At 40.8% G+C, this 14,390-nt stretch overlaps 1 protein-coding gene across 1 annotated transcript; it reads right to left on the minus strand.

The window, feature by feature from the left end:
* Nucleotides 1–5,459: 5,459 nt before the first annotated feature.
* GJD4 (gap junction protein delta 4) lies at nt 5,460–13,761 on the minus strand. Its single transcript, XM_015651129.3, has 2 exons — nt 12,875–13,761; nt 5,460–10,136 (listed from the first exon to the last, which is right to left on the minus strand). The coding sequence occupies exons 1-2, from the start codon at nt 12,936–12,938 to the stop codon at nt 8,950–8,952; spliced, it is 1,251 nt and encodes a 416-aa protein (XP_015506615.1). The 5' UTR covers nt 12,939–13,761; the 3' UTR covers nt 5,460–8,949.
* Nucleotides 13,762–14,390: the final 629 nt, after the last annotated feature.

Raw genomic sequence — 14,390 nt, forward strand, 5'->3', positions numbered from 1 at the left:
GCAACTCTAATAACATGGGATACTTTGAGGGCAATTTATTGCAGTCCAGCTCTGGATTTGACCAGATCTCCTCAAAGAGTAGGGGGACTATGGACACGGGCATCAAAGCTGTGTGACAAAGTGTAGGTGTCTTAACCTTGAGCTGAACCGTCCCAGGAGAGGCTGGTGATTATTTTTATCATCTCTGTTACAAGATTTCAGTATTTTCTTGCTGATGAGTTCTTTAATTGCTGTTTCCTCAAGACTTACATTTTTTGCTGGGCTCTCTCATGTCTTTTTACAAGCTGGCACAATGTATAGTCTTGATTTTCTGTAGAGAGATTTCTTCTTAGCCACTGCTCTGACCTCTTTGACCCCTTAAAACCACTCTCCACATTATCTGCTAAGGATTTGGTGTGGGGAGTGTTATTCTTGATAAGGCCTTTGATTGGTATAGTAATAACTTACTCAGTATAATCTTAATTTATTGAAAAGGTGTTATTTTAGTATCACCTCTTTTAGCAGTCTCTTCACATGCTTTCTTCTACCTCTTTGTGGTATATTAACTTCTCTGTTCTTTACTTTAAGTTTTATTTTTCTGTTGCCTCATTTCCTGATAAAATTTTAGAAAGTCTATTGCTTCCTTTGGTTTACCTCCTATTTGAAGTTTTCTTCATTTATCCAAATTTTAGAACCACTTAAAGTACATAAACACATACCCTTAAATCATGCAAGTTCCACCAGCTCCTCTAGAGAGCAGCAAATATGTTCAAATAAAATAGTAGCATGCTTCAATCTAATGTTTCCTGAAACAAAATCTTTGGTAACTCAGCTTGCTAAGTACTGCTAAAGATCAAAAAACTATGAGGAATGAAGGTCTTATACCTGAACCTGGCATTTTCAGACATTGTCTGAGAACTGTCTTAGCCCTGGTATTTAGTGTGGAAGCCTCCTACCCTCTCCAAAAGCCCAACACCAGCTCACCAATATCTTACGGCAGAGAAGAGAGGGAAGGCAGCAGGGGTTCAGCCTGGGCCAGGGACTGGACTTGGATGCCCACCAGATCCGTGGGCTGTAAAGCTTCCATCTTTACACAGCACTGGCAGCCAGGAGGAAGCACTCACTCTCAGAAAAACACCCACAAGTTCTCCATGCTCATGTCCATCAGTGGGCGTTTGACAGATGGGACTCTGGTTCCTGGTGTGCACTAACTAGGGCTTAAGGGAACTTGGCACCTGACAGCATTGAGCTACAATTCTTCTATTTCTTAAGAAAAATAGCAAAGATAATGTAAAGTCTTTCTAGCTACAGACCTCTTCAGACTAATGTCACCATGTGTTTGGACCTAAATGCTACATAAATCTTCAAGAGAAGGACAAAAGTCCCTCTGTTCTTTGAGACCAGTCTCCATGCACAACTCACAGCTGCCTGCCTGAGAGCTCACACAGCTGGCACACTCCTAACAAGGCAGACTCATTCTGATGGGAAAACCCATAAAACAGAGCTTCCAGAAACGTGCTCACATTCACAGACCTGTCTCTGGTAAGGTTTTCTGCCAATAAAACTTCTTGGTCTGTATTGACAGTCTAAAGTAGCTTTTGCAAAGGTTTTCCTCTCAGTTAAAAGCCTGGTCGATTAAGTCAATCCCAGAGCTGCAAAAGGCACATGGCTGCAGGCAGAGCAGCTTTTCCTCAGCTTCCTGTGACCTACATTACATGTCATCACCACTAACACCTGTGCTGGTGGCGTTCCCTTCAAATTGCCAGGCACTGAGGTACAAATGGGAATCACCTTCCCCAAAGTCACTACCTGACCTCTGTTAGACATAAAGAACACTGGGAGACATTTCTGGATGGACAGAAAATATCACCAGTGTAAGAGTGACTGCCAAGGCCACGACAAAGCAAGGGAATCCTTTCTAGAAAATGGACTTACCATGAGGCATCTTCCATTGCCTCAAGGCTGCTCACCTCATCCCAGCATAACATGGAGGAGGAGATGGATCAAGTCAGGCAAAGAGGGAAAAAAAGCAAGGAATGAATTGTATGCAGCTGAAGATGATGTTTATCACATTTTACCCTTCCCTATGTCACCCTTCATACCAGGATCCTGCCTCTTCAGTAGCTGCATGGCTTCTGCTGGTGGGCTGGATCAGTCAAATACAGCAAAGCAGACAATCTGCTAACCAAGTTCCACCTCATTTTTTGGAAACGCAGTGGCAAAGATCCTGGAAACTATGGAAGTGGTTCTCCTGGATGGATAGTGGAGGCTGTCCCTCACTGCTTTTTGAGGTGTGTGCTGGCAGCTGGGACAGCCTCACACAGGGTGCACTGGAAAAGCACAGCCTTCTGCACCATGAGAGCCCACCTGGCATCGAGACAGAGAGAATATAAAGGCACTGGCAAAATGGGAAGTAGCTGGCACTTACCAGCACTTCCTCTTTACAAACTAAATCCTGCAAACACTAGCATGGACACTAACGTGGAAATTCCCAGGAACACTCCAACAGAGCTCAGTGCTCACTGAGATGGTGGGTGAGCTCTTGTCAGGTGCTGACTGAGGCACCCATAACCTCATTATACACTTTGTATAGCCCATTTTTGAGGAAGATCCTGGTGATTCTCTAGTCCAAATAAATTTATCTATGGTTAACTTTGCAGCCACAGACTTGTGCTCACAATTGTATTAAACAGTTGCCCTGTCTGGCCTTAGCTTTGCAACAGTTTCTCAATGTAACCCTATAGCATGGGATTAGTTTTTAGACATCCACTAAATTCTCATTTATCAGCAGAAGTCCTCGGTGTTGGAGGTGTTCAGTCTGTATTGGCACGGCCTGCAGGCTGCCTGAGGGATGCAGAGGGCAGCTCTGTAGGAACTAGAGAGACATGAAAGTTGTATTTTGGTGCCCCAGATGAACTACTCTTATGATACTCCAAAATTAGGGCAGAATTTGTATAGAAATTGGTGTCAGAAGCAATGTGGGATTCTATTTCAGCTGACTTGGTGCCCAGGTTCTAGAGTGGGCTGAATCCCAGGTTCTACAAAACAAAAATATTACTGATGGATACCAATGAACATGTCAACTAAAATAAAAAGCCTAAATGTTTTGCTTAAGCCTTTGTTTTTAATTTGTAGCAAAAACTTCTCAAAAAATAAAGTATGCTGAGCCAAGTTGTTTCTGGAAATGAGCCTTGTAGAAATATTTCAGGAACCTCATGTACAAATAAAGCAACTGTTTGGATTTTTTAATCAACTCCTGACCTTTTTTTTCTTTTTTTTCCCCTATACTTCTTTAAGGATTTTTGCTGAAGTACAGAGGGCTAAGTAAATAGGGAGCATAAGACTGCTGTCCTAAGGGGTTGTCAATATTTCTATCTAAAAGTCATGGAATATATTTCTCAGATATTGTTAATTTGAAGAAAATATTTCCCATTTATCTGCACAATTCAAAGTCTATTTCTATAAACTCTGAAAATTATGACTGACTGATTGATTCTAAATTGAAGTAGCTCTGTGTTCCAAGTAACTCCAGGCTGTGAGGTGGATTGTTACCACATCTGTCTGTCTGTCTATATTACAAAAAATATCTATGGACCATTCCTTAATATTGGCTCACCTTGTGAACTTCATAAAGGTTGATAGCCCGTGGGATCAGTTCTGAGTCACTGATGGGAGGCTGAAGTCGGGCTGCAATGCAAATCCTGTGGTGCTTTCCAGTCATTCAAAGGTGAGGTCCCATCAAGTCATCAGGTTGGACATGAAAGTCTGTGGTGAACCTGCACAAACAGGTGTCTGTCAATGCATCACAACTGTAAACTGTGTTACAGATAGTTCGTATCTATGTTTCAGAGAAATGCTTTAGAAAGAGGCTTGCTGAAGGAGAAAAAAACTGGGATTTGTTAGCCAATGTGTACAAGTTGTTCATCTGCCTACCTCTGAATATCTCCACTAGACCTCCAAAGATAGCACAGAGCTTTAAAGTTTGTGCCAGAACGAAGGAGCTCATTGCACTGTATATTGTCTGTCAGAAGTAAGAATCACTCACACTGACTCATAGAGAAATGAGTAGAAGGAGTGGGTGTCTATGTGGGTGTTTAATTTGTCAGGACAAGTGGGGCTCTGAAAGCATCATGGTTTCTCTTAAAAAAAATTGCCTATCTTCAATGCAAGGAAAAGGCAAGTCATCACAGGGGAAAATGCAAAATTTTATTCTGCTAGGTCAAAATCTCCTGTTTATTTCCATTATTGTTCTTTCTTTGCTAAAAGTAACATTTTCAGTGACAGAAAATGCTGTGGTGCCTAAAGTCTCACTGGCAAAATAGATGATACTCAGATAGGAAATCCAGAAATGAAGGAAATTACTTCTGATTGTCGAGCCCAAATCCCCCATCGTTCTTGAGAGCAGCATATATAGACCTCAGTTTCTAACAACAAGCTCAAAATCTGCCATCATTCTCACTCAGTAAATTGTTTATCAGTGAAAGCTTTTCAAAGCTAATCCAGTACTCAAAGTGTTACCTGCAGACACTGAATTAGAGACAGCTCTCTACCTCCTGGCACTTCCAGAGTGTGAACAGCACAAGCTTATAAAACTGTTCTCAGACTGAGCACTGTGTGTGCCCTCCCATGAATAAATTACACTTGTGGAGATGACCTGGGACCTCCTGCCAGTCAAGCCAAATGGAAGGAAACAGACAGTAAAGTGGGAGAAATCAGAAGTCAGTGAAGCAAACTGTGATTGTAATCTGTCTACATGGATGCTGGATAATTTCAATATAGAGGTGCAGTTGATACATTCTGATCAGATTTCTGCCTTAGTGAACTCATTTTTCAGAGCTGGCATTGCTGGGTATCACAGGCCAAGAGTTCTTGCTATGAGTGAGCAGAGACCATCTAATCTGCAGAACATTTTATCAACTCAATTACAATGTAAGCCATTACGCTGTAAAATTACATCTCTGTCAGTTGAGAACTTCGGGCTATTAAAAGTAGATCAAAAGACAGAAGTTAAAGAACAGACTTTTGAACTACTCTACTGTCCTATATTTTGAGATGTATTTCTTTATTGTCCTAAAATACTACAAGCAGTAACAGTTTATCTGTTCTCCATTGTAACCATGAAATTACAATAATATAATGTCCAATTAATGTGCTCTTTAAGGATTTCTATTAGAAAGCTAATAATTGAAATAATGATGTATCATGTAAGGGCAGATAACAACTTGAAAGAGTACATTTCTAACCTCAGATTTAATACTTATTCTGGGCTGAACTGGGATATTCGTGGAGAACAACTGCTGCTGACAGGAAATTATGCATTCCCTAGACACCTGTCTACAGTGTCTTTCACAAGAGAAGAGAGTCACAGCTTTCTGTTATGTTGCTGAGAGGAAGTCAGTGACCCAACCTAAAAAGTGCAACAAGAGAATAAAGTGATTATAACAGACTGAAACTTGGCTTCTAAACTAGTTTGGCTTTTATTTTGGTATTTAAAAATATATTACAAAACAAAACAAACAAACAAAAAAAAAGACATTCAAAATTTGTTTAGAGAAAAATTTTAATCTACTTTAGTTAGAGATAACAAAATTGTTTTTTTTTCTTTTAATCATGTTCATGCTGCAGAAACTTCCAGTGATGCTTGATGTTGCTGCATAGAAAACATGAAAATTCTGTGTCTCCAACAGTCTACTAGATACTTGTTTAGCAAGAGAAGTGCTGTAGAAGTGCAATTGAAAACAACATTTTTATGACATTTTTTAATTTTCCAATAAATTTTTTTTTCTTACATGAAAACTATTTGATCATAGATTTTTCTGATCAGTTCCAACTCTTATTTCCAGGGAGCTCAATTCCTTCCTGTATAGTCTCAGTACCACATGAGAATGAATGAAATATATATATATATATATCTATCTATATCTATATTTATCTTTTGTATTGTTCCATAAAGCCATGTCAGGATGCAAGTGACACCCACACTTTGAGCATAAGATGAAGCTCCCTGAGGGCAGTTTTAGGAGTACTGTGCTTTCAACCCATCTTTGAAATGCTTTTCTGAAGCAGATGGGTTAAGAAATTGTTTAAAGACACATAGATAAACATAATAAGAACCTTCGGAACATTTTTCTGAGTATGTAATAATTTCTGGGAGGACTTACAAAACCAATACATGAGTTTAAAAGGCTAAATTTTTGTTTTAACAGCAGAAAGCCTTGCTGCTTCTTTGCTTCACATCTATCAGCTCCTTTCTCACTCCGAGACATCTGGACAAGTCTAGAGCATCTCCACATGCAGTGATATTGAATACAAGGAGAAATCAGAGGTGATCCTCTTTGTTTTTTTCAAGCAGATCTTTCTTTTATTTTCTCCTCCCCACTGTGGATGTCCCTCCCAACCATCACTTTTAATTTCTTTGAGCTCTGGAAGTTCACAATAGTTCAAAGTCTCTGCAGACTAAGGAAGACATCCACTAATTTCACTTTCCATTTCAAACACAAACAGGATCTTTCCAACTTGAAATGAGACTCTTCAGTCATTAAAAGATGTCTAACCAGGGACAAAAAAACCCAAACTGTGTCCAGCCAAAATGCATTTGTTATTTTTCCTACCCTATTTATATCTCATGCTGTGGGATGTATGCAATTGACTGAATCCACATTTGTGCCTTGCATTCCTTCTCATATCTGAGAAGATGCAATGAATCATAAAAGGTTTCATTGTTGCAATGTTTTGTCATGGCATGTGTAATCAGCACAGACCCCATTAAAGAGGTTTTGGAGGATGAGAAGTTTAAATATTTAATGCTTTTCTGCCTATGATAAGTTTAATAATTAATGCTGCTTCTACCCTGGAAATGACAAATCACACAACAAGCATGCACAATAAAAGAAACAAACAGGGGTAATAGAGAGGAGAACCTTGCTTAGAAGGGAGTAATTAAAAATGCCTGTAGCCTACCTCAGGATCCCAAAGTACTTTGCTCCTGACCTCAAGAGCAGTTCTGTCTCTCTATTAAGCCACCGAATTTTGGGGGAATGCAGAAGAGAAGGGATAATTGCTAGCCTTTACCTTACACATGTGAGAAATAATACACAGGAGTGATGAGCCTAACAGTCTTGAAGACTTCTTCACCCACAGGAGAGAAAAGGAAGAATGTGAAATCTGTTGTCCCTTCATGTCCTGCACATGGGAGCCAGCCCTTGAGTTATTACAGAAACTTGTTACATGGCAGCCCAGGAGCAAGATCTGTGTCTGGTCTAAACAGCATCGTAGCTGCTCTAGCACCAAGCAGTATCTGCAAATACCAGTTCTTGACACCCTCTGAATAATTTGTTTTATAAGACACTACCACCAGCACATTTCTCTGGGTACATGCTCCTCCACATCCACTCCCACTGATGATCTGCAGGTATGTGTAACCTTCAACCCCCACTGACTTGCAGCTAAAAGATAATTTATCTCACGCACTGCCGTGCTGTAGCGCTGGACCACGCTTATGCAAATGCAACAGAATTAACACTGAAGGAAAGCACAAAGTATAACTGTAATAAAATCTTCTGTGATTCACTCAATCTAGACATGTTTTCAAATTAGTATCATTATAAGTCTGTCAGACAAATAGGGCAAGCACTTTGATATAGACATTGCCACTATATCCTTCTTTCAGGGTGGAATCCATTTTCCCTAAACCCAGGTCTGAGATAATCATATTGTGGGAGAAATAGGTATATCTAGAAAGTGACTCACCTTTAGAGACCCCTAAAACAGGTCAAGTTACTCATTCCCACCTCCTGAAATGAGAGTCCAGTGTGACTTTTTAAGGCTGAGAAGTAACACCCTGTAGATGTGTCAGTGCAGCCAGAGCATGGGCATTGCTGCTCAGTCCCTGTCAAGCTGCTGGAGCACTCCCTGACACCCTTCTGGCTCACACCTCCTTGTTGTCTCCTGAGAAATTCTCAAGCAGAGGATCATGCCCAACAGCTAATGTGGATGCAGCCACTCTGTTTTGGAGGTTATTGTAGTTCATAGAATGGTTTAGGCTGGAAGAAACATTAAAGATCATTTAGTCCCAAAGCCTCTGCCATAGGCAGAGGCACTTTTCATGAAACCAGATTGCTCAAAGCTCCATCCAACCTGACCTTGAACACCCAGGGAAGAGACATTCAGGACATCCACAGTTCCTCTAGGCAAACGCTTCCACTGCCTCACCACCATCAAGTAAAAAAAAAATTTCCTTGCATCTAATCTAAACCTACCCTACTTCAGTTTGAAGAAATTCCTCCTTGTCCTATCACTACATGCCCTTGTAAGAAGTCCCTCTCTGGCTTTCCTTTAGGCCCCTCTAGGTACTGGAAGTCATTACAGTTGAATATATCGGGTGTGGTCAGACTGCACCTGGCATCAGCGTCAGAGAAAGTGCCCTGGCACTGCAAGCTGGGAGAGGTATTGCCTTCAAGCAATAAGATCCAGGGGTTTTAACACATTAACACTTTGCCACAAAACAAGTTTTTTTTTATTCTATTCACTGTCTAGTCTTCTTGAATATCCTGTCTTAGAGTGGGCTTTGAGAATTTAGTATGAAGAGACAAATGAGGCTTCTGACAGTAGACAACAAATCTTTGCTAAACTCAATCTTTTGCAATAAAACTAGGTTAGAGTAAAGAAGTGTTCACACATACTCTGGAAAACCAGGTCAGTCACATCAGTGACAGTCCACAGCCTTTTAAAACCATCTACATGCAGAAAAACATAAAGATGTCACATCTTCTAAAGAACATGTCCCTTAATGTAATACCCTTCACCCACTTATCCAAATATTTTCTTCTTTTCTAATGGAGGTGCATAGCACAGTAGAGTGTCTCTGCAGCATAGCCACAGCCAAGGGATGCAGCTGGAACTCCCTGAAGCCTCTTCAGTGCTGCAATGATTTTTCCTGTCAAGGTCACAGCGTAGTGCTCACTCTGGCTTCTATACCCATTCTGACTTTTTTGACCTCAGGCAGCTAGTGCTGCTGTAATTTGATTGTGCATCAGGGCTTTTTAGCTCAGCTGAAGGGTAGAATCCTAAAAGCTTGCTCTGAACAGCAGAGGAAGAAACTCCAAGGGGAGACTGGATCTGAGGTCTCAACACCAGGGAAGTATCTGTAATGAAGTCTTGCTGAGCTCTGGGTCTCACTTGGCTGCAGGGAGTTCCTTGGTGGTCACTGGCATACGAGAGTTCTTCAGTGCTCTGTTGCTTAACAGCAAGGTCCCCTGATACACAGCACTTATTGCTGCTGCTGCTGAGGTTAGTGCTGGCACTTTGCTGAGGGACACCTTCAGGACGAAGAACAGCCTCTTCTTCCTCTTCAGAGAGAAGTGAGCAGGAGCCATCACTGGTCTGACAGATATTTGCTACTGGGCCATCCCCATTTTGAGGTGGAGAAGAGCTGCTGTGCTGGACTGGGGGAGGATGTAGCATGCACTCCTTCTCTGTGCAGAGCTTTGCCAGCAGTTTGTTCTTTTGGTTTCTTGCTGTCATTCTCCGGAGAGCACAGATGAGATCTGCAAGGCTGAGCAGGAAGGACAGACTGCTGACCCCCCAGATGAAAATCATCATGATGGATTTCTCGGTGGGCCGGGAGATATAACAATCAACAGTGCTTGTGCAAGGTGAGTGGTAGCATGAAAAGCGGTCAGGAACAAAAAATCCAAAAAGAAAGTATTGCACAGCTGCAAAGGCAACCTCAAGTAAGGTCCTAATAAAAAGATGAATGGTATATGCCCCTGAAAAATTAAGGACACTTAGGTTGTCTGCACCACAATCTACTCTACTGATGGCTGCACTTCTACAGATCTCCTTCACGTCTTTGTGGCTTGATAAACCCTTGTTCCCCTTGCACTCATTCACCAGACAGTGCATTCTCACCATGTGCATAGCTACCTTGTGCAAAACATAAATGCTGAATGCAGCATAAGGCAGCAGGATAGACACAGTCTGAATGAGCCAGAACCTAAAGTGAGATACGGGGGAGAACAAGTCATAGCAAACGTTGGAGCATCCTGGTTGCAGGGTGTTGCAGACAAAGCGCTCCTGCTCATCTTGGTAGAGGGGGTAGCCTGCCAACACCACCACTGCCATTCTCAGCAGAATTATCAACATCAGCCAGATCTTCCCTACAAGAGAAGGAAAGGTAAGAAAAAAGAGTCAGAGCCTGAGAAGGAAGGTAGGTCAAGCAGTGATTCTATACATGAGGCATTTGAAGAAATAGTCTCCCTTCTTATTAGCTTCATTTGTTGGGGTTTTTTTTTTGGAACTGGGACTGAAAATTCAGTGAAAATGTGTAGTTGACATATTCCATAATCTTCATCTAAACTTGACAATGTAGGAGTTAAACACACTATAAGCCATGCCAACTGAAACATAATAAAAACACTCTGATAAAAAGAGAACAAAACTGACTGAAGAATCCTGTTTCACTTACATTTTTTCCTTGTTATTGGATTCCTGCACCTGAACTTTGTCTTATTTCAATAATACAGATCAGGTAACACAGTATGAGACTCATCTAGACAGAAAAGATTGCTCCATGACATAGTATTTGTTCTTGGTCTTTGTCGTGACACTGTATGAAAAGTTCACTTTGGCCAACTAAATCTCTTCAGGTGTGTCTAGAATGCTATTTACTAGCAAGCCATTAATTAGTTATTATTTTTATTAGTAGTAAATTTATTCCAAGTGTTCTACAAATACACATTTGTATGTGCAAATGTGCACCCCATTTCTCTCTGTTGCTTCTTTGGTTGCCCCATCTTGGCCATGATTTCCAACCTTCATTCATCCCAGTGAGAAGCTTTTCTCCACTCAGACCTAAAGTTCTCTTCTATCAAACCATTCTATGATTCCATGAAAGTCTAAAATCTTTTTCTGGGCAGGATGGAAAGGCTTAAAGATACACTATTCTGCTGTCAAAAGTTAAAAATGCATTCTGTACAAACACACATTCAACATCTGAAGTTAAGTTTAGCATTTGAATTTCTCATGTTTTTTTTTTTTTTTAATCCTGTCAGTAATTCCCTATAAAGTTTTGAAAAAGTAATTTAATTTAATAATCCCTTACAAGAAAAGAGGAAAAAAACTGCTTAAAAAAAAAGACGGGGAAAAAAACAACATAAAATAATTAGAAGATTAATTCTGTTTTAAAGAATAGTTAAGACAGGAATTGTAAACACAGGCAGAGAAACAGCAAGACACAGTGACTGAAGAGAAGTATATTATACAGAATTAATGGCTGAGAAATGTACTGAAAGCTCAAGCCATTAATAGTGAATGCACATCTCACATGCACACAAAGTTTTGTGTGCAATCTGTGAAATAGCACCAATAAAGGCTTTTAAAAAATCCAGATTCAAAGCATTTTTCTATAAACTATACAATTATTTATGGGTGTTTCCTTGGAGAATTTTCTTCTGTATTTTCCATAAAGCTGTTTCCCAGTAGTTGGTGTGAATTTAAAATATCCAAATATTTCCACAGCATCATGTGATACCTAATATTGTACTAAACATACAGTTCAAGTGCCCTCTAAACATTTGTGGCCAGTAGACTGATTATGGGCTAGAACAGTAAAACTGCACTCTGTAGTGGAAAAACGTGAAGAATATGTAAGGTTTATGAGAGAGCATCAGACAAACTGCTGCTCCTGGCAAAATAATATATTATCCAGCCATAAAAATTCAGGCCTTTCATTTTATCTTTAATCACCTGAGCTGTAGTGGTGGTTTTGCTGTGTTTCCAGCTTCCTGTGTTTGCAGGCTTACTCACTTTTTGATAGTGTGGGTTAATAGGAAACACCAGCTCTACAGAATCTATCATCTTTAGCAAACCATGTTTCATCCTTAGGCAGCAGTTTTTTTCCCTGTGAGGACCTCAAAGTCTTTGACGCTCATTAGTTAATTAGGTTCAAAATACTACATGCTATTTCACTATTAATTTTTAATTAGAACATGTACAACAGGGAGCACTGCTTAAGAAAAATCAATGGCTCCTTAGGAAGTAGTTTAGTGTGACATACATTTGAGAGATAACCCCTGCATGCATCCCCATCCCTAAAGACCCAATCTTGATTAAACATACAAGAACAAGCCTCTCCAGCAACCCTGCTGGGGCTCAGCTGGATGCTCCCTGCAGTGCACAGCATAAACTACAGCAACTGCTGCAGGCAAAGAGTCTTTAAAGGGCCCTTGAAAGTTTTTCTCTGGCTCACACTTTGTTCAAAGTAGCCCATGAAAGAGGAACAGAATCTTATTTAAATAATAGGTGGGAGAAAAGTAAACAGCAGTTACTTAAGGAAAAGATATTGGCATTTTGCTTTGGTTTATTTGGGTTTTTTTTGTTTTTTTTTTTTTTTAATGCAAGTGATGCATATTTGTTTACAAAAATAAGGAATGAAAAGCAATAATTAACCACAACGGTAGTAACCACAAACTTTTTCCTGTAAAAGACAGTGGGTCTTCTGTCCTCTTCTTTAACTTTTTAATTTGTTACTAAAGCTATTGCATACATTCTACCATTCACTTTATGTGGTATAAGTTCAGCATTACTTCTGTGTGTTTTTGCCATGATCCCTTCCTCCAGCTGACAGGAAGCCCTGTGATCAAGAAGACCCAAATCTGAAAACCTTGCCAGAATATTTTACTCAATGTTCAGGAAAAACCTATCACAGAGAGAGAAGTAATCTGTTTAACAAGAAAATAAATACATTAACCTCTTCTATCAGGGATCACGAAAACAACTTACTGTACAGATCCCAGAGCCATAGCCTGAAATGAAAGTTGGTTATCAGTAGGGCACTTGGGTGGCTTCAGGATATGAAGCAGCAAAAGAAAGAAGAGAGCTCTTTTAAAGTACTTACCTACAATAGTCACATTATAGTTGAGTGTGACTATCAGAAATCCCAGTGAGTCCCAGTGCTCCATGTTCGAACAGGCTCAAAACAGTTCCAGCTCCTGATGTCCTAACAGTTTTGTCATTTCCAAAGGAGATTAGACCTAGACAGGGAAAAAAGGGGGTAAAACAAGGGAAGAAAAAAAAAAGAGGAAGGAATTTTTGCTAACAGTCATGGACAGAAATCAGGAACTCAGCCAAAACAATGTGTTGAAGAATTATTTTGATGATTTGAACAGGACTATTAGTTTTGAATGTAGATCTTCTTCAGGCTTTAACACGTTGTCTTGCAGAAGCTCTAGCTTGTCAGATCCAATTGCTCCTACCTCAGTGTGGATCCTCTGTCCAGGCAACTGCAAGTGGACAAACAACAACAGGAGGGATCTCTGCCATTGTAGACTATTCTTACCCTCCTGGGCCATAGCAGCCTCCTGGCATTGCTGAGATACTTCAGTGGTGAAAGACAGGGAGAGGAGAAAAAATAGCTTAGACTGGGAAATAACAGACCTCTCTGTCTCCCCACAAGAATTGCAGATGGAGAAGGAAAGGGGATAGAAAAGGATGATCATCCCTGTGTTTGAAAGGCAACTTCAGTTCAGGTCACTGGAAGCTATCCCATTGAAATTTCCCAAAACCACTTGGTTTCTAAATCAAAATCTCCTTGACAGAACACCATGGCCCTGTCAATCACAGCCAGACCAAACTCTCCTCTGTGTGCTGAGCCAGCCAGCAGGCTGAGCCTCCCTGCAGGCAAGATGAAAAACAGGGAAGCTTAAAAAATAAAAATCCTAAGGGTGAGGCTGGTTTTCAAGATGCCACAGGTTGCTTATTTTTAATTTATGTCAGTCCTCTCGGCTGAAACCACTTGGTACTTCACTCAAACTGCTTGGAGATGACTAAAAAGATCTTAAGGGTGATTGACCAGCAATCTGACACCCAGCAGCCCCTCAGCAGTGGTGGAGGGAGCTCCCACTTGGAGCAGAATGCCTGTGGGGTCAGTGCTCCTTGTCCTGAACATCATGTTACTCTGTTGTACCCCAGGAAAAAGCAGGGTGAAAATAACACTGAGCTTTTCATTCCTTGCCTCATTTTTCACCCAGGTTACCTCAGGGAAAATAGTCTTCCAGCATCTTCCACCCACTGTCCAGCCAGTTCTGGGATGCTGCTCTGTCCCTTTTAATCTGTGCTGTGGCAAGGACAAACATACTGTGAAAACTTAGTCAGAAAATAGTAACAATCACTAGAAAAGCAGGTGAAGGAGTCTGTGTGTGATACAGTAAGGGAGAAAAGTGATTTCCTGACACCTGTGTGGTGCCAACAGCCCAGGCATAGGCTGGGCACTGCAGCCCTGCTTGTGTGCTTCAACCCATGACTGCTCAGAAGGAGCTGCAGGGAGATACTCCATGAACTGGGGGCACTGCAGCTGGGCTGAGCTTTATGACTGATCACATCTGACCTGGGTAAAAGGTAAAACTAATAGTTTC

The sequence above is a fragment of the Parus major genome, chromosome 2 (genome assembly GCF_001522545.3).
Source record: "Parus major isolate Abel chromosome 2, Parus_major1.1, whole genome shotgun sequence".
In the NCBI taxonomy this organism is placed as follows: Eukaryota; Metazoa; Chordata; class Aves; order Passeriformes; family Paridae; genus Parus; species Parus major.